The sequence below is a fragment of the Anolis sagrei genome, chromosome 1 (genome assembly GCF_037176765.1).
Source record: "Anolis sagrei isolate rAnoSag1 chromosome 1, rAnoSag1.mat, whole genome shotgun sequence".
Lineage (NCBI taxonomy): Eukaryota > Metazoa > Chordata > Lepidosauria > Squamata > Dactyloidae > Anolis > Anolis sagrei.
Genome location: NC_090021.1, coordinates 90,255,207 through 90,273,783, shown reverse-complemented (window position 1 = coordinate 90,273,783; position 18,577 = coordinate 90,255,207). Strand labels below are relative to the sequence as shown.

At 40.1% G+C, this 18,577-nt stretch overlaps 1 protein-coding gene and 1 long non-coding RNA gene across 2 annotated transcripts in view; one reads left to right on the top strand and one right to left on the bottom strand.

The window, feature by feature from the left end:
* NT5DC1 (5'-nucleotidase domain containing 1) overlaps positions 1 to 7,190 on the top strand; it is a 112,927-nt gene extending 105,737 nt beyond the window's left edge. The window contains exon 12 of the mRNA XM_060753202.2: positions 5,559 to 7,190. Within this exon, the coding sequence (XP_060609185.2) occupies positions 5,559 to 5,677 (119 nt within the window). The 3' untranslated portion in view covers positions 5,678 to 7,190. The remainder of the gene's footprint in view (positions 1 to 5,558) is intronic.
* LOC137096800 (uncharacterized) lies at positions 520 to 12,956 on the bottom strand. The gene is made up of 3 exons (XR_010909726.1): positions 12,732 to 12,956; positions 2,871 to 2,996; positions 520 to 1,083 (listed from the first exon to the last, which is right to left on the bottom strand). It is a non-coding gene; the product is annotated as an uncharacterized lncRNA (long non-coding RNA).
* Between the last annotated feature and the right edge of the window lie 5,621 nt (positions 12,957 to 18,577).

The following is an 18,577-nucleotide window of genomic DNA, read 5'->3' as shown; positions in this document are numbered from 1 at the left end:
AGATTTACAGTTCTGTCCCCAAGTCAAACAGAGGCAATCGTATTGTGTCAGGATGACAGAGAATTCCCAAGCTCTTGTAGTGTAAGAAAATTTTAATTTGTTTTCAGAGTTACTTTAAAGAGTTAAGCATGACAGGTTCAGAAAAGTCAAGCGTCAAAAATGACAAGAAAACACAGCTCTTTTTTGAAGTGTGGTGGCCAGGATTTCACACAGTATTTATAGTGTGGTCTCAGACAGGCATTCAAATACCAGCAGTTCTGTTTTTCTTTTCGTAATGATCCCCATCATGGAATTTGCATTTTTCATGACCAATGCACACCGAGTTGACATTTTATAATTGAGCTATCCAGTGCAACCTCAAGAACACTTTCCTGCTCAGTAATCTGAACTTTCCCTTTGAACTTCCTTTTTCCCAGTCCCTTCATTTCAAGAAGTTTCCTTTTTTGAATGCAAATTCCAACTGTGTTGCAATTCCTTGGCAATTTTCCACTTCAATCTAAATTATATTTGATAGTGCTGTTATCCCTCCTTCCAATCAATTCAAAAACACTTTGACTGAAAAAGGATTCTATTACACGTGGAATTCTTTTGTGCTAGTTCAAATGTCTAAGAAGCCATCAAGTGTTTTTTTTTTAAATTTGGAAAAAATTAAAACATAGGGAGGTTGAAACTGGTGTCTCGCAGTATACTTATGAACATACGAATTATTAAAGCAGATTAACATCACAAACTATCAGAGTTGAACCCTCAGTTGGTGGTTAGTCAAACATTCAAAGAAATAACTCTCCAAAAAGCTATAATCAGATCCAAACAGAAATCTTGCTCAGAAACATAATGCACTTTTCTAAATCTTTTTTGTGATTTTCTTAGAGCTTTGTAGAATATTAAAACAAAATAATCCAAAGTAATCCCTGTAATCGCCTCAGATGAGAAGGGTTTCTTCACCAGACATCAGACAAAAGAAAATCTTTTTTGTAAACTGCCCAAACAAATGTTCCTATGAATTGATGTATAATAATCCAGATCAGTCCAAAGGGAATCCAAATTATCAGCCAGTTCCCAAGCCTTGCTGGCTCATGCTGCCTAGAACAGAAAATGTGGAGAAAGATTAACTGAGCTATTGTTTCAAAAGGAAGTGGATGGGTGGGGTATTTACAATATCAACATGCACTGTAAATAGCAAAAGAGGCAAGTCAACAACAACAAGCTGGGACCAATAATCAGCAATATGAGAGCGTCTGAATGTTGTACTTACTTTCTTTAAAATATTTATAAACTACTCTTCAGCTTTGGCTTTCAGAATAGCTCATGAATAAAATATTAAAACAATACACAGACCATGCAAGGATTGATTTTGAGTTGCAGTAGATCCAAACCTGCCTCCATTTCATCCCCAAACCCCAGTTTGGGGCTTATTGCTAGCAGGAACATCACCAGAGGCAGAACTATGCTTGCTGAGGTTTCCCTAATGGATATGTACCTGCCAGCCAATAGAACTCCTGCCCACTGACATACTACTGGGACACAGAAAAGTGACATAACAACTCTAGCTTCCAGGTCTGGAAATTAATACTGAAAGTCAGGATGGAGCTGTACATCTGTATTTGTCCTCCATCTTACCAGGATGTTGTCTCATGTGAAAAGATGGAATGGAAGGGAAGGCAAGAAAACAATAAAACAGCATTGGAAGAAAAAGAAAACAATGCTGTTTTCTTGATTTGTTGCCTTCCCTTCCATTCCATCTTGGCATTATACTAAATGTCCTTTGACCAGTAGCTGGCCACTTGGAGTGCCTTTGGAGTTGCTATAAGAAGATCCTCCATTGTGCATGTGGCAGGGCTCAGACTGCATTGTAATAGGTGGTCTGTTGTTTGCTCTTCTCCACACTCACATGTCGTGGACTCCACATTGTCGCCCATTTCGTAAGGTTGGCTCTGCATCTCATGGTGCCAGAGCGCAGTCTGTTCAGTGCCTTCCATGTCACCCAGTCTTCTGGGAGGAGTTTCCCATCTGGTATCAGTCATGGCTTGAGGTTCTGGGTTTTAGCCTGCCACTTTTGGACTCTTACTTGCTGAGGTGTTCCTGCGAGTATCTCTGTAGATCTTAGAAAACTATTTCTTGATTTAAGCCATTGGTTTATAATTTAGATGTCTCCTTCCTCTTTCAACCTGTTTCTCCATCTATTATTCAGATATTTTGGATCTGTTTTCAGAATATTCAACCATTGACCAACCTGGCTGGATCTTTGGAGAAGTTGAGAAACACTGCTTTACAGTAGCACTCTTTATCTCGCCTATAATGATTAATGCTCCCTATACGCTTATGTTTTGTTTACCGACAAAATGGCAAGAACTCTGCAGCATGCATCAATAGTTACATGAAAGGATCAGCCAAATGAGTACTCTTAATTGTAGCACACTACTTTATTTGTTTCTTTTTTGGTTATCTCTACTTTTCCTTTGATAATCAACAATTTTCCACTTTAGTATGTTATCCTTGCATGATCTTTGTATTGTTTTAATGTTTTATTCATGAGCTTCTTTAAGAGCCAAAGCTGAAAAGTAGTTTATAAATATTTTAAAGAAAATAAGTATAAAATTCTGGCACACTCATGTAGGGCTTCATTCCTGATTGTTTGTTCAACCCTGATGATACTGACTTGGTTTGTGTCTTGCTATTTACATTGTATGTGTGTATTTTAAATACAGCCCCCTCCCCAGTATACACTCCCTTCCAAAACAATAGATCTGTCAGATTCAGACTGTGAGGTTGCTCTGTGAGTCCAGGCATGAAGCATGGTGCTTATTATGATAAAAAGTTAAGGTCAGAAATACTTTAGACTGTTTTAGTTTTTTCAATTGTGAACCTACCAGTCTTCCAAAGAGGCTAGATGTAATGAAACTTCAGAAACATCTAAATCAGCAGGAATAGGCCGTTTCTTCGCTATACTGTGCGGAAAGTGCTGAATTGTGTCAGCATGCCCTTGTTGCAAAAATCTGGAAGAAAGAACAAATGCAGTGCATTAAAAAACAGAAGGCACAGACTTCTAAGAAGTTATCTCCCGCACCTCATAAAATAAGAAAAATCAAATGGATGTTAGTAGCCTTAACGTTTGCTAATAGTATTCAGGCAAAAATAGATTTTAGCACTGTTCCTGTGATAATAAAATGTCAAAAAGTATAAGGGAGCACTTTAGTGTGTTTTCCTATTAGTCTTTGTCACAATGGATGCTGTTATATGTGTTCTCCTTGTCCTGGTCTTCGACATCTTTATTTTATTTTTATTTTTTACAGTTCCTTGATTTCAACCTGTTATCCATTTTTAGAAAGAACCAAAGTATTTCACAATCTTGCCAAGAGCATCTCTCTGAACAGTATGATTCTAACTGTTCTTTGTGATTTAGCTATAGATAGATGCTTTATACTGACTCAACTTCCTTCTCCAATGGCTTAGTCTTTATTTTCGTGTCAGGGTGTGGCTGCTCCTCCCTGATTGCATTAAAACTTCCTCTTTCGTTAAAAGAAAATCACATTTTTAACTCCATAGCAAATAGCTGTGCCTTGATGCTTTGCTTAGCAAATACATTTGTGCAAATATCAACATATTTTTAAAAGAACCTAAAACTAAGGATTAGTAAGGATTACTCTTGAAGCTTGAGGTAGCCTTCCTAGCACTATAGCCCAGTTGTTTGTAGGATCAGTGATTACAGCATCAAATCATTGAGGGATGATACAAAGTTAATAGCAGCGTACCACTAAAACAAAACAAAGTATTTGTGCAAAAAGGGCAGGAAGGTAAAGTCAAAAGTGATTATGAGAACAGACTCAATGTTAAAACTATTTAGTGAAGGCTAATTTTTATCCTCTTACACACTTTAAAAATCATGAGTGGAGTACTTTATTTAATGATAGTGCCACTCATGACCCTATCTTTCAGTGGTGATGGGATCGCATGCTGGTTGTGCTGACAACAGCTGGTAGGATCTCTCATGTCGGACAGGTTTTTGTTGAGGAGCCAAACTAAATGTGCCAAATTAATACTGGGCAGCAACAGTTGTGGGATGGGGCTAGCAGAGGTGCTATCAAAGACAACAGTAGCATGATAGCTGACAGTTATTAATATTCTGCAGAAGTATGATGTCATTGTGATGAGACAATGTGGAATGAAACAAGAGATAGTGACAGAAGATGGAACTCCCAGCTCAGGTGGCACACAGTGAGCTCTTGGGGCACAGCAGAGGACAATTATGAGTAGTGCTGTGGGTGTTCAGATGAAAGGAAAGCCTAGCTGCCACAAAGCCAAAATAACATTTAGATTTCTGTGAAGCCATTTGATTTTGGCTTGGAATCAGAGAAGTGAACAATGCATTCTTTGATGAGTATACTAGGATATGTAACTATTCATACGAGAAATCAAGTTTGGGCTTATTTTCTCTAATATTGACAGTAGCTCTCTGAGAGATAATTTTTATGCAGGATCTGCAAACCTTCAGGCAGTTATCTGCAATCATAGTTGAAATTTGTCCGTCTTTCCTAACCATGTGTGCCACCTAATGAATCATACTATTTAAGGCTCAGTTGCATATTTTTCAAATAGAACAGGGTTCCTCGAACTTTTTAAGCAGAGGTCCAGTTCATGATCCAGACTGTTGAGGAGCCTAACTATCGTTTAAAAAAAAATGAATCACTTCCTATGCACACTGCAATATTTAAAATGAAGAACAGCTTTAACCAACAAAAACTTACCAGTGTTTCAATGGGAAGTGGGTCTGTTTTTGGCTGATGAGATAGTCAAGTTAGTTAAGGTTTTAGTTGTTGCTGTTGTGTGCCTTCAAGTCATTTCAGACTTAGGGCAACCCTAAGACTTAGATTTCGGGCAGGGGCTGGGTAAATGACCTTGGAGGGCCACATCCAGCCCATGGGCCTTAATTTTAGAAAGTTCACCAAAATAGTAGCAGAACTATGAAACAAAACATGTTTGCCCACATTCATTCATTCTTCTGTTGAAGTCAAATTATATATTTTTTATACTGTTGTAAGAAGAGATGTTTCAAGGACATTACCATAGTATGGTTGTAAGAAACACAATATTGCTCTTCGTTCACTCTAATTTGTGAGTTTTAACCAAAACATGTGGAGTGACAGTAGAATCCCCCTTGCCATTTCCTTTGATATCTTGGTATATATGGTCTTTTTTATTACTACTAAGCAGTGATTCCTTGTATAACATTGTATATATGTGACAGAATGCAGTGGCAATTTGTTTCTAAATTATACAAAAATCATGTAGTGTAGAAGCACATTTATTCTCTTGTAAACAACATTTCACATTCCCAATGGGATAAGCCAAAGTATCAGCTTCACAAAAAAAAAAAAAAAACACATATAAACCTGTGCACCCAGTATGTAATCATGTGGTCTGATTAAATCTTAGAATAATAAGCACATATATAAAGAGCTTAAAGGAGAAAAATAGTGCTTTTTCTAGATTACTTGAATTGGTTAGATTTGATATATGCTGCATACCTAATAAAGTCATCATATGTTTGTTTCTTTCAGATTTACCACTGGATTATAGATTCACCAGATTTTCTTCCAGTGGCTCAGTGACTGCTGGCTATTATCCCAAACCACCAAAGTCATTATTATCAAGTGGTGAGCCAATGGCTACCAAATAAATCACACGTAAGGAAAAGAAAATCCAGATGTCTGTATATTGCTTAAATGAATACGCCAGATGCTAAGTGAGAAACTTGCTAATGAAATGCTACCTAGATCCTTGGTGGTAATATAAGACTACTTAGTAATTGTTGACAGCATTTTCTCACTTTGCTTATTGAGAGTTTGTTGAAATATTCTCTGTTTGACACCTTTGCCTAGTTCATATGTGATATGGCCTCTAAGCACCTTTCTGTAGCGGCAGAGCATGCACAAACCTTCACCATTACCAGCAGCACAACGTACTTCTCATAAATATGCAATGCAAAAGAGCTTTCTGCGTACACAGATTTTGCATGATGATGAAGTTTGCATGATTTCTCCCAACTAAAAGGGAGAGAATGTGAGTGTATAAGACAGTTGCATGTAGAATTTCAGGATGTATGTGGAGAGGAGATTTCTTTTCTCATAATGGGGTGTGGGTGGGAGAGAGAGAATGAGAACCTAGTAATAATTGGCCCACCATTTCACAGCACTGTGAAATGGTGGGCCAATTATTCAGCACTGTGATGCGAAGGCCTACTAATTTAAATCAGAATTCTGTTATATATTTACATCCTAGATTTCTTGCAAATTAGATTGGGGAGTGGGGGCAGAAATGTTTTTTCAGACTGCGAATGTACTCATTTTGAAACATCTTAACATAACTAATTCTAGCAAATACAGGCTAGACATAATATAAGTTATGTCTGGAGAACAAATGAGTGAACAAGGTGTTACTCTGCTGGCTCCTGTTCTGCTACCACAGCTTTGCCTAATGGGTAACTCACTCATCCACCAACACCTACCTGCATCACCTCTTGGTAATTTTTTTCTCCAAATTTTAGAAAAAAGGACACAGTAAGTTGTAGTTCAAGAACACAATTGTTTTTTTCATCACAATATGATCAGTATTTTTAGTAAAGGGAACTCCCACAATTCTTTAGTGTGGCTGGTAATTAAATTCACAAGAAAGGGTAGTAGATTATTTAGAAATCCTGTTTTTTTTAAAAAAAATTATTTCATTAGTCTATCTTCATGATGGTATTGGGCTTCATTCAGATGTATGGCAGTAAAAGGCTATGCCTGTTTATTCAAAAGTCCTGTTAAAGTCAATATATGTAGCTTGCTCTCAAGTTAAAAAAAATAGCATTGCAGCCTAAGGCTGTATCTTATAAGCACATTTTTAGGAGTAAGGCCATGAGCTGAGCAAAGCTCACATCTGAGTAATTATGCATAGGATTGGGCTGAAAGGGAGCCAATGTGTATGTCTGTGCACTGTTTTCTCAGCTAATGAAAGATATGCCAGATTGCTCACAATCTGTTTTGCATGTGAAGTGCTTCTCCTGTGGAAAGGCTCATCTGTTGTTGCAATATTGCAGTCCAACGATTTGGTAGTATAAACTTCAACATCACAACATCTAAAGCCTTCTGTCTGCTTTGGCAGTGCTCTTTTGTGTGAAATTCAAAATAAAGGTTATTTATTCCTGACAAGATCTGGATTATGTTACTGCTTTTTGGAAAGAAAAAGATGAAACAGTTTTCCTTTTTGAAAAATCCCCACAAGAAGTTGTGGGTGTTTTTTTTTTTCAGTGTGGCATGAAACAAATATGATCATTAATTTCATTGATTCACTTCTGAGAACAGGTCAGTCCTCCTGCGATAAAAATAAAATCCAGACTCAAGGTAATGATTTAATTTCCTCTGCTTTAAGGTCTTGTTAAGGTCAGAGAGGAGGTGAGTATTGAATCTTGTGTGTGACTTAGTCATTGACTGATCACTTTGCTATACATTCAAACCCAGACATTTCCTAGCATATAAATGTTTTAACAGATGTGTGACCAGAAAGCCTGAGAGACAAACGTGATCTAATGAACTGCTTGTGTCTGAACCAAGGTTCGTAGGTCAGAAGCTGAAGAATGGCTTGAAATTCCCCCATACATCAAAATAAGAGGGAACAAAATCTTTCTCTACTAAGTATTTCCTTGGTTGTTCTGTTCAACCTGCCACATGCCCAGTCAGATGGTGAAATTGCAGTCTCTTTTAATTAAGCAGCATATTTTAATATTAAAGAAGGAATTTCTGGATTGCTGTCTAGCAACTCTAACTGAATTCTGTTGAGGTTGATGAATGTTTCCTTTTTAAATTATATTGCATTATGAGAAGCTCTATACTACAGACAAATTGAGCATATGTATCCCTTTTGCATTATGCAAATACAGTGAGAAGATCTATACTTAAATGGACGAACCCAGAGGGTGCTCACTAATGCTTCCTCTTCATCTTGGAAAGAAGTGACGAGCGGAGTGCCGCAGGGTTCCGTCCTGGGCCCGGTCCTGTTCAACATCTTTATTAATGACTTAGATGAAGGGCTAGAAGGCAGGATCATCAAGTTTGCAGACGACACCAAATTGGGAGGGATAGCCAATACTCCAGAGAGCAGGAGCAGGATTCAAAACGATCTTGACAGATTAGAGAGATGAGCCAAAACTAACAAAATGAAGTTCAACAGTGACAAATGCAAGATACTCCACTTTGGCAGAAAAAAAATGAAATGCAAAGATACAGAATGGGGGACAATGCCTGGCTTGAGAGGAGTACGAGTGAAAATGATCTTGGAGTCCCCGTGGACAACAAGTTAAACATGAGCCAACAATGTGATATGGTGGCAAAAAAAGCCAATGGGATTTTGGCCTGCATCAATAGGAGCATAGTGTCTAGATCTAGGGAAGTAATGCTACCCCTCTATTCCACTTTGGTTAGACCACACCTGGAATATTGTGTCCAATTCTGGGCACCACAATTCAAGAGAGATATTGACAAGCTGGAATGTGTCCAGAGGAGGGTGACTAAAATGATCAAAGGTCTGGAGAACAAGCCCTATGAGGAGCGGCTTAAGGAGCTGGGCATGTTTAGCCTGAAGAAGAGAAGGCTGAGAGGAGATATGATAGCCATGTATAAATATGTGAGAGGAAGCCACAGGGAGGAGGGAGCAAGCTTGTTTTCTGCTTCCTTGGAGACTAGGATGCGGAACAATGTCTTCAAACTACAAGAGAGGAGATTCCATCTGAACATGAGGAAGAACTTCCTGACTGTAAGAGCCATTCAGCAGTGGAACTCTCTGCCCCGGAGTGTGGTGGAGGCTCCTTCTTTGGAAGCTTTTAAACAGAGGCTGGATGGCCATATGTCAGGGGTGATTTGAATGCAATATTCCTGCTTCTTGGCAGGGGGTTGGACTGTATGGCCCATGAGGTCTCTTCCAATTCTAGGATTCTATGATTCTATACTTGAGTAATGTCCATGTTCAAAACAAAGCATCTCTGCCACACGAATTTATAACTACATGCAAGATTAGGAAATCTCAGTGATTGGATCTTCCACAATTTTCCTCAGGGAAGCCACAGACATTCATATTTGCTTTGAAGCCTTGACATAAGGATATTTTCTTCTGTTCCTTTTTTCTATGAAACACTTTCATTGAATATACACCTCTACGCAGCTAAGAGAATGACAAGTGCAGTCACCCTGCAGAGATACTACTGTCTTTGGTCAATGGATATATCTGAGGATGCTAGAAGGAGTGAAGACCTTCCATTTAATGAGGAGAGTCTTAAGTTCATAAACTGATAAAGTTGACCATCTCTTTGCGGCTCACAGCAGTGCCAAAATTACAGAATTTGGAGTGCAGACAAATCATTAATGGCAGCAGTGATCATACTGGAAATGTGCACTGTCTTATTAGTGTACATAGATCTAAATCTCCAAGGGTTTGTCAACATTCCAGTTTCCAAGGAAGCAAAGACCTCCTTTTAAAGATTTGCACCATCGGCCATCCTTCTCTTCAAACAAGTAATAGAAGATTTTCCAATTCCTTACTTTTGGTTTTGTGTTATGCATGTCCTATGTAAGAAAGATGATAGCAAGGAAAAATGTTATTAAAAATAGAATAAGACACTGCAGCCTAACCTTAGATGGCTTCCCACAGGTCTGGTATTGCCATTGAAAAACAAAAGCATTGCCAATAGACAATAGAGGTATTATCAGTATCACTAAAAGGTACAGATTCCTTCCTAGTGAACCCAAAAGACTTAGAAGCATGGTGTGTTTATAAGAAACCATAAAGTCACATAGAAATATGGTCAGGACATTATGGGTAGGTTTTCTGCAGCATTTTCCCACAAATGCCCCAGTTCAAAAGCAGGAGTGTATGTGTGTTAACTGAACAGATCTTGTTTTTCACAGTTGCAGACATCTGAGGTTTGGTCAGTACTATAACAAAAGCATTTTCAACAGAATTAGGCTAAGAGCCTTCCTGCCTTCTCTAGCCAGAGTTCAAATGTAGGTCCTCGGACATGTGAATTTCACATATTTGTTGTTCATGCTGAGAAAATGAAAACCAAGCTAACCACTTCTAAACTCTTTCATGGTTTGAGACGCTTAGCCAAATTGAAGGGTAGAACACCCAAAATGACCAGGGCACAAATCGGATATGAAAGCCAACACAGGGTTGTAAAAGGTCATCTCATGATTGCAAGTGGAATGTAAATTTCAAACCAAGACACCCTTAAAAGATTGGGTGTTTGTACTCCATAAGATTGTATGCTGAAATAAATTAGTTCTTAAAGCACTACATAGTTTTTGATGCTGGTACTTTTAATTGTTTTTCAAAATATCTGTTTTTTTTAAAAAAATGAAAAATCACAGAATCATAAAATTGGAAGAAGCCATAAGGGCCATCTAGACCAACCACCTGTCTTGCAGAAATACCAAATCAAAGCACTCTCGACAGATAGCCATCCAGTCTCTATTTTAAAAACATTTTTTAAAAGGAAACTCTACAACACTACGAATTGGGAAAAATATTCCAGGTAAAGTCTGACTAACACATAAAAGAGTAGTGAGAAGAAGAGGGGGAAATTAGACCTGTTCATTAGGCTTGGGCAGTTTCATTCGTTAATTTCGTAATTCGTTACTAATTCATATTTAAATTAGCTTACGGTCCAATATTGAGCCATGCAGGAATAGTGTGAGGAGTAAATTAGATTCGAAACAATTTTTTCAATTTATTTCGTAATTATTTCGTAATTATTTCGTAATTATTTTGGCATGTCTGGTGCAAATTTTATAGTTGTTGTTTGTTTTATCACACCAACAGTCAACAACAGAGGGAGAGGGAAGCTTCAGAAGTTCCCCCTGTCCCATTTGGAGGTTTTTTTAGCATATTGCGCAATCGCATCCGCCATTAACGAATCGATTCGTAATTATACGAAATTTCGTATATTTCGAAATTTTTAAAAGGAAAATTTCGGAATTATTAAAAAAACGAAACGCAAGGGCCCCCTAAAAACGAAACGAGTTTAGAACCAAATTTTTCCGTGGTTACCCAAGCCTACTGTTCATATGTTTAAGCCACTTCTCCTTATGTGAAGAAAGAAACTGTATATTCAGTGTTTGAACTATATACAGTGTTTGAACTGTAATTCTGACACCTCCCAATATTAACCAAGCCATTATTCCACTATAGTCTTCTAAAACAGCAGCTCAAAGACTGTATCTTAGAGAGACCACCTAGAACCAAGGGCAGGATGGGGCAGGACTTCATGGCCTGTAATTCAGGAGTGAGAATCATGTGTTGTTGGACTGCAACTCCCAGGATTCCTCGGCATTGGCTCTGTTGACTAGAGTTGCTAAGAGTTGTAGTTGAGTAATATATGGTGTGTTATACTATTCCAACCCCTGCTGTAGTCTGAACATGGTTTGTTCTATCACTCAGGTCTATCACACTCCTAACAAACCTTGCACTTATTCAGTTATATATACAGGGGGTTGTTTATTCAGAATGATATGGTCAAGTATCTCAGACTAGTTTTGCTCTGTACTTTCTTATTATCTTGACTAATTCTCACATTACAGAGAGTTTGTCATGAATTCTGCTCACAGATACACATCAGTCCCCCTGAGAACCTTCTCTGTCACTTTGGGCTTTGAAATACCCAGGAGACCAGAAACTAACCTGAGCTGTGTTATTTCAGAAGATTGGCATGTACTTAAGCTCAATGAGGAGCATTTCCATGTGCAATTGTATATTGTAATAGCAGCTGCTACAATATAGTTTTGATTGGGAGCTCTTAGAAACTGTATATGTAGATGCCACTGATGATATAATTATCTTACTCCAGCTGGTAAGTGCTGACAGAGATAATAAATAGTAATTGGGAAAGCCTTCTTGCTTCTCTGTATGACTGACAGAGAAAAGTCATTTTCCAGCATTGTGGACAATGTAAAGTCCTTCTAATGCAGTGATTTCCAAACTCTAGTCCCTCGCTATCAGAGTTGTCCATGATACACAACAAACATATAGGAAGAAAATCAATTTCTGCTTTATATATTACACAAAAGTGTTTCACTATATAGAACATGAGTGATTCTAGTTTGCATTAAATAAATGGGAGTGCCACAGCATTTCTTAACGTATCAGTATTCTAGGTAAGATGCCACTATTAGGGCACAATATGAAGAAGCAGAATGGTTTCCCATTGACAACTTTTTATACATGTCAGAATAATTTCAGCTCACAGTATTTCCAATTTCTATGTATAGTTGTGAAAGACAAATAGTGAAGAAAGTCAACAGGAAAAAAACAACAAATTGGAAAAGCGGTGCTAGAGAAGTCTATGAACTGCTAAAAAGAAATGAATGGGTTTCAGAGCAAATCAAACTAGGGCTGTTTGAAAAAGCAGAATCTTCCCGAAAACAAAATGGGGGGGGGGGGGGGGGAGAGAGAGAGAGAACCCAAAAACAGAACAGATTTTACAAACCTCTAAATCAAACCATAACTCTCCCTAGAAGCCAAGAGTACTAAACTGACACTGAACATCTTATGGGATGATGTGAATCCCTGGAAAAGATTATAATGCTTTGCAAAGTGGATGAAAAAAGGAAAAGAGGGAAAGTACATTATATATGGATTGATTCAGTCAAAGAAGCCAGACCTCAAGTTTGCAAGGCTACCACATGAGCAAAACAAAGGATTACCAGATTTCTTGGAAGTCTCTCATACAGGGTGTCGCTTCTTGTTGCTTCTGGAGTGAGAGAATCAGCCGTCTATGAAGATGTTGCCCAGGGGATGCCCGGATGTCTTGCAATCCTGCGAGGAGTCTTCTCTCATGACATCTCCTGCTCATCCCTTGTTTGGGTATCAGCCAGCACGTCAACGACTTAAATCAAGAAATAGTTTTTAAGATCTACAGAGACACTCGCTGGAACACCTCAGCAAACAAGAGTCCAAAAGTGGCAGGCTCAAATCCAGAACCTCAACCAATGGCTGATACCAAATGAGAAACTCCCCCCTGGGCACACAGAAGACTGGGCGACTTGGAAGGCGCTGAACAGACTGCGCTCTGGCACCATGAGATGCAGAGCCAACCTCAAGAAATGGGGCTACAAAGTGGAATCCACAACATGTGAGTGTGGAGAAGAGCAAACCACTGACCACCTGCTGCAATGCAACCTCAGCCCTGCTACATGCACAATGGAAGACCTTCTTGCAGCAACACCAGAGGCACTCCAAGTGGCCAGATACTGGTCAAAGGACATTTAATCAACTACCAAGCTTGCGAACTTTGTGGGTTTTTTTATCTGTTTGTTTGTTTTGTTCTGTTAGAAATGTAATACAATGGTCTGGTTGACCCTGACACAAATAAATAAATAAATAAATAAATAAATAAATAAATACAGGGTTTCATCATAAATTGATGCTGATTTGACAGCAAATAAAGATTTAAAAAAGCAAGTGAGGAGAACAAGGAAGTTTAGGAATTGTTAAGCAACTTAATCCTGTCAGTACTCTTCAGCAATCCAAAAGTTAATTATTTGCATTTTTAAAAGTATTTGTTTATTAAAGAAGAGGAACATGAGATAGAAAGAAGAAATTATCTTGGTGCCTGTTTCCTGCTTCGCATCATGAAATTAGAAACTGTGCGGGAACAATGCTACAGTATTCACTTTATGACGACTGTCTTTATGCCAGCTGTTGAAACATTATTCTTTGGAAATGGAACTGGATATTTTGCCAGAACTCACTAAGCGTTTTCACCTTCCTCCATTTGCTGAGTTTGCTGATGTGGCAGTTTTCTCCTGCCTGCAAAAATGTGCTGTGATATTTCGCTCCATCGCTTCATCTGACTGACTGTTGGCCTCAAGCTTAAACCTTGCCAAAGCAGACTAGGAAAGAAGAGAGGAGAGAGTCAGAAACAGGCTGGGGAAAATGCAAAAGGGAATGTAAACCAGTGGGTTAAATTTCACAAGAAGAGGCCTTAAGGAAAACTACTATGGGTTTCCCTTGCACTTATTGCCGTTTCTGTTCTACAACAGTCAGCACAAAACAAACTAAGCTGCAGGGAATAATGAAAGTATGAAGAATATGTGAGTTGGTGGGAAAGTAGGGAGGGCTTGGGTATTTATGACACAGTGCAACTAGATGAACTTGATTCACACACTGGAAGTAGAGAGAGGATAAGACAGTCATGTGCTATGCAATTTAACTCCTTTTATAACTCTACAAATTGAGGTGGCAATTTTATATGCAACAAATAAAAATGGATATTTTGCTCTGGTCATATCTAGGCTTTCTTATTGCAATGTGCTGTATTTGGGACTGCCCTTGAAAACTGTTTGAAACCCTCCTGTGATTCAAATACCAAATGATGTACAATTGATGTCCTGAGCATATCACACCAGCATCAGAAGTGCTGTCTATCACTGGCATGCCCCAAATTAGACTGTTTGCATCCTAAGCAATTGTGTCTCAAGTTTTTGTTATCTCTTAGGCACTGAAGTCTGGCATATTCTTTCAGATTCTTAAAGAAATCTTGGCTAGAATTTTTCAAAATAACTTTTCTTGGTGTGTATTTATTTTTATAGGCTCTGTGTTTATAAAGGACACTGAATTTATGTTCTGTGCTGTCATTCTATGGTGTTTTTAAAATATTTTGTTATCTTGTTATCTTGTTTTGCATTATGAACCACCTTTAAACAAGCATGCAAGATTTAAAAAAACGGCATAACTCTCACACGTGTGTCTATTTAAGCTATATCTATTCATCACATCATGCCTCAGGAAGATAGCATGATTTTTTTTCAAATTCTATCAGATACTTTCTTGCCTGACCAAATTATAATCAAGATTTTGTACTTCAAGTCCAATTACTATTCTTGTTACATCACACTACTGTATGAGCTTCATATTTGTGTGGGACACATTGCTAGACAACACCAAAAACATGGATCACAGTGAATCTATTGGAAAGAAGGTATTTGGCCCAAAAATGCCATAGCATTCTGCTGCAGTACCTAGAAGATGTCTAGAGGGGCTATATTTTATCAGAAGTAGATAATGGATCTGCAGGTACTAGTTTTACAGATACTATAGTTCTAATACTGCTTAGGTAAGGGAAAGATTATCATGGTTGAAAGCAGTGGAGGGAGAAGCACTAATAATAACCATGGAGTAGTAAATGACTTCAGCTTGTTGTTGTTCATTCATTCAGTCGTTTCCGACTCTTTGTTAACTCATGGACCAGCCCACGCCAGAGCTCCCTGACATCTGTCATCTTTAGCTTAGATACCCCCAAAAGCATACAGATATTTTAATAAATAATTGAAGTTGGAATAATATCAGTATTGTGGAAAAGTGACAATGAGCAGTGATATACAGTTTCAAATCTCTTGTTCCTGGGCAAGGTGATTGAGAGGGCAGCAGAGGAGCAGTTGCAGCAATTCCTAGACGACACAGCCGGACTAGATCCCTTCCAATCCGGCTTCCATGTGGGGCACGGGACAGAGACTGTGCTGGTCTCCATCACGGATCACCTTCGATGCCAGCTTGACCAGGGCGGGTCAGCGCTGCTTGTGCTATTGGATCTCACAGCAGCATTTGACACAGTCGACCACAATGTCTTGACCCACCACCTTGCTGTTGCTGGAATCAGGGGGATAGCTTTAAACTGACTGTCCTCCTTTCTTCACAACCATGGACAGCAAGTGGAGAGGGGAGGCCTGGTCTCTGAGAGGTCCCCTCTATCTTGTGGGGTTCCTCAGGGGGCCATTCTCTCCCCTCTGTTGTTTAACATCTATATGCGACCACTTGCCCAGCTGGTTCGAGGTTTTGGGCTTGAGTGTTATCAGTATGCCGATGACACTCAGCTGGTGCTGAAGATGGAAGGCCGACCGGACTCTGTACCCGATTGTCTCCATCAGTGCCTCGAGGCCGTTACTGGATGGCTGTGTGCCAGCAGGTTGAGGGTGAATCCAGCAAAGACGGAGCTCCTATGGCTGGGTGGACCGGGCAGTGGGGACATCCATCTGCCCACCCTGGATGGCGAGGCGTTACACCCATCATCATTGGTAAAGAGTCTGGGAGTCCTTTTGGACCCTCTGCTGACAATGGAGGCCCAGGTCTCCGCCGTGAGCAGAACCGCCTTCTTTCACCTGCGGCAGGCTAGACGGCTGGCCCCCTACCTGTCCAGGGACGACCTAGCTACGGTGATCCAGGCCACGGTCATCTCAAGACTGGACTACTGTAACGCCCTCTACATTGGCCTCCCTCTGTTGGTGATTCGGAAGCTCAAGTTGGTACAAAACGCAGCTGCTCGGCTTCTTGCGGTAATTCCGATGAGATGCCACATAACACCAATCTTACTGCAGCTGCATTGGTTACCAATTGAGCACCGGATCACTTTCAAAGTGATGGTACTCACCTTTAAGGCCTTGCATGGTCTGGGGCCAATGTATCTGAGGGATCGTCTCACCCCCTACCAACCCCAGAGATCCCTCCATTCTGAGGACCAAGATCTATTGGAGGTCCCCAGTGTCAAGACCTTGCGTCTAGCAGCAACCAGATGCAGAGCCTTCACAGCAGTGGCACCATCAGTCTGGAATGCTCTGCCACCTGAAGTTTCGTGCCCTGCGGGACTTACCAGTTTTCCGCAGGGCATGTAAGACATACCTGTTCCGACAGGCTTTTAATGTTTGATACTGTTGTTTTTAAATTGTTTTAAATTGCTTTTAAACTTTGTTAGATTTTAGCTATTCTTGTAAGCCACTCCGAGCCCCAGGGGAGTGGTGGCATATACGTTTAAATAATAAATAAATAAATAAATAAATAAATATACTGCAAGTGGCTCTGCACTCCTGACTGGTGTTCACACCAAGTAGGAAGACTGATATGAAATGGTCACCTGGAAGGCTATGGAATCACTGGAGTTCATAGAATCATAGAATCAAAGAATTGGAAGAGACCTCATGGGCCATACAGTCCAACCCCCTGCCAAGAAGCAGGAATATTGCATTCAAATCACCCCTGACAGATGGCCATCCAGCCTCTGTTTAAAAGCTTCCAAAGAAGGAGCCTCCACCACACTCCGGGGCAGAGAGTTCCACTGCTGAATGGCTCTCACAGTCAGGAAGTTCTTCCTCATGTTCAGATGGAATCTCCTTTCTTGTAGTTTGAAGACATTGTTCCGCATCCTAGTCTCCAAGGAAGCAGAAAACAAGCTTGCTCCCTCCTCCCTGTGGCTTCCTCTCACATATTTATACATGGCTATCATATCTCCTCTCAGCCTTCTCTTCTTCAGGCTAAACATGCCCAGCTCCTTAAACCGCTCCTCATAGGGCTTGTTCTCCAGACCTTTAATCATTTTAGTCGCCCTCCTCTGGACACATTCCAGCTTGTCAATATCTCTCTTGAATTGTGGTGCCCAGAATTGGACACAATATTCCAGGTGTGGTCTAACCAAAGCGGAATAGAGGGGTAGCATTACTTCCCTAGATCTAGACACTATGCTCCTATTGATGCAGGCCAAAATCCCATTGGCTCTTTTTGCCGCCACATCACATTGTTGGCTCATGTTTAACTTGTTATCCACGAGGACTCCAAGATCTTTTTCACACGTACTGCTCTCGAGCCAGGCATCCCCCATTTTGTATCTTTGCATTTCGTTTTTCCTGCCAAAGTGGAGTATCTTGCATTTGTCACTGTTGAACTTCATTTTGTTAGTTTTGGCCCATCTCTCTAATCTGTCAAGATCATTTGAATCCTGCTCCTGTCCTCTGGAGTATTGGCTATCCCTCCCAATTTGGTGTCGTCTGCAAACTTGATGATCATGCCTTCTAGCCCTTCATCTAAGTCATTAATAAAGATGTTGAACAGGACCGGGCCCAGGACAGAACCCTGCGGCACTCCACTTGTCACTTCTTTCCAAGATGAAGAGGAAGCATTGGTGAGCACCCTCTGGGTTTGTCCATTTAACCAATTACAGATCCACCTCACCGTAGTTTTGCCTAGCCCACAATCTTGCCCGGTATCGACGTGAGGCTGACCAGACGGTAGTTGTTTGGGTCATCCTTTTTTCCCTTCTTGAAGATTGGGACCACATTGGCCCTCCTCCAATCTGCTGGAACTTCTCCCGTTCTCCAAGAACTCTCAAATATGGTTGCCAATGGTTCCGAAATGACTTCTGCTAGTTCCTTCAGTACTCTTGGGTGTAGTTGATCTGGCCCTGGGGACTTGAACTCATTTAGAGTGGCCAGGTATTCCTGGACAACTTGTTTCCATTTTCCAAGACTTTTAGTCTTTTCTGCCAGAGATGTGCTGGTGCCTCACCAACTAAACATTCACAGCATTGAACTATGGCAATCAAAATGGTGTCAAACTAGTGTGGCGCATACCCCCAAAAGCATCAACAGTGCTTCTACAACGCTTAAGCAGCTGAGGGTACATCTTTTTGGAGCCAGCCCTGCTTTTTGTTTTGCTCTTGGAAGCTGGCTCCAAAAAGATGTACCAGTGTGCATCTACACGAGGCACGGGCAAACTTCGGCCTTCC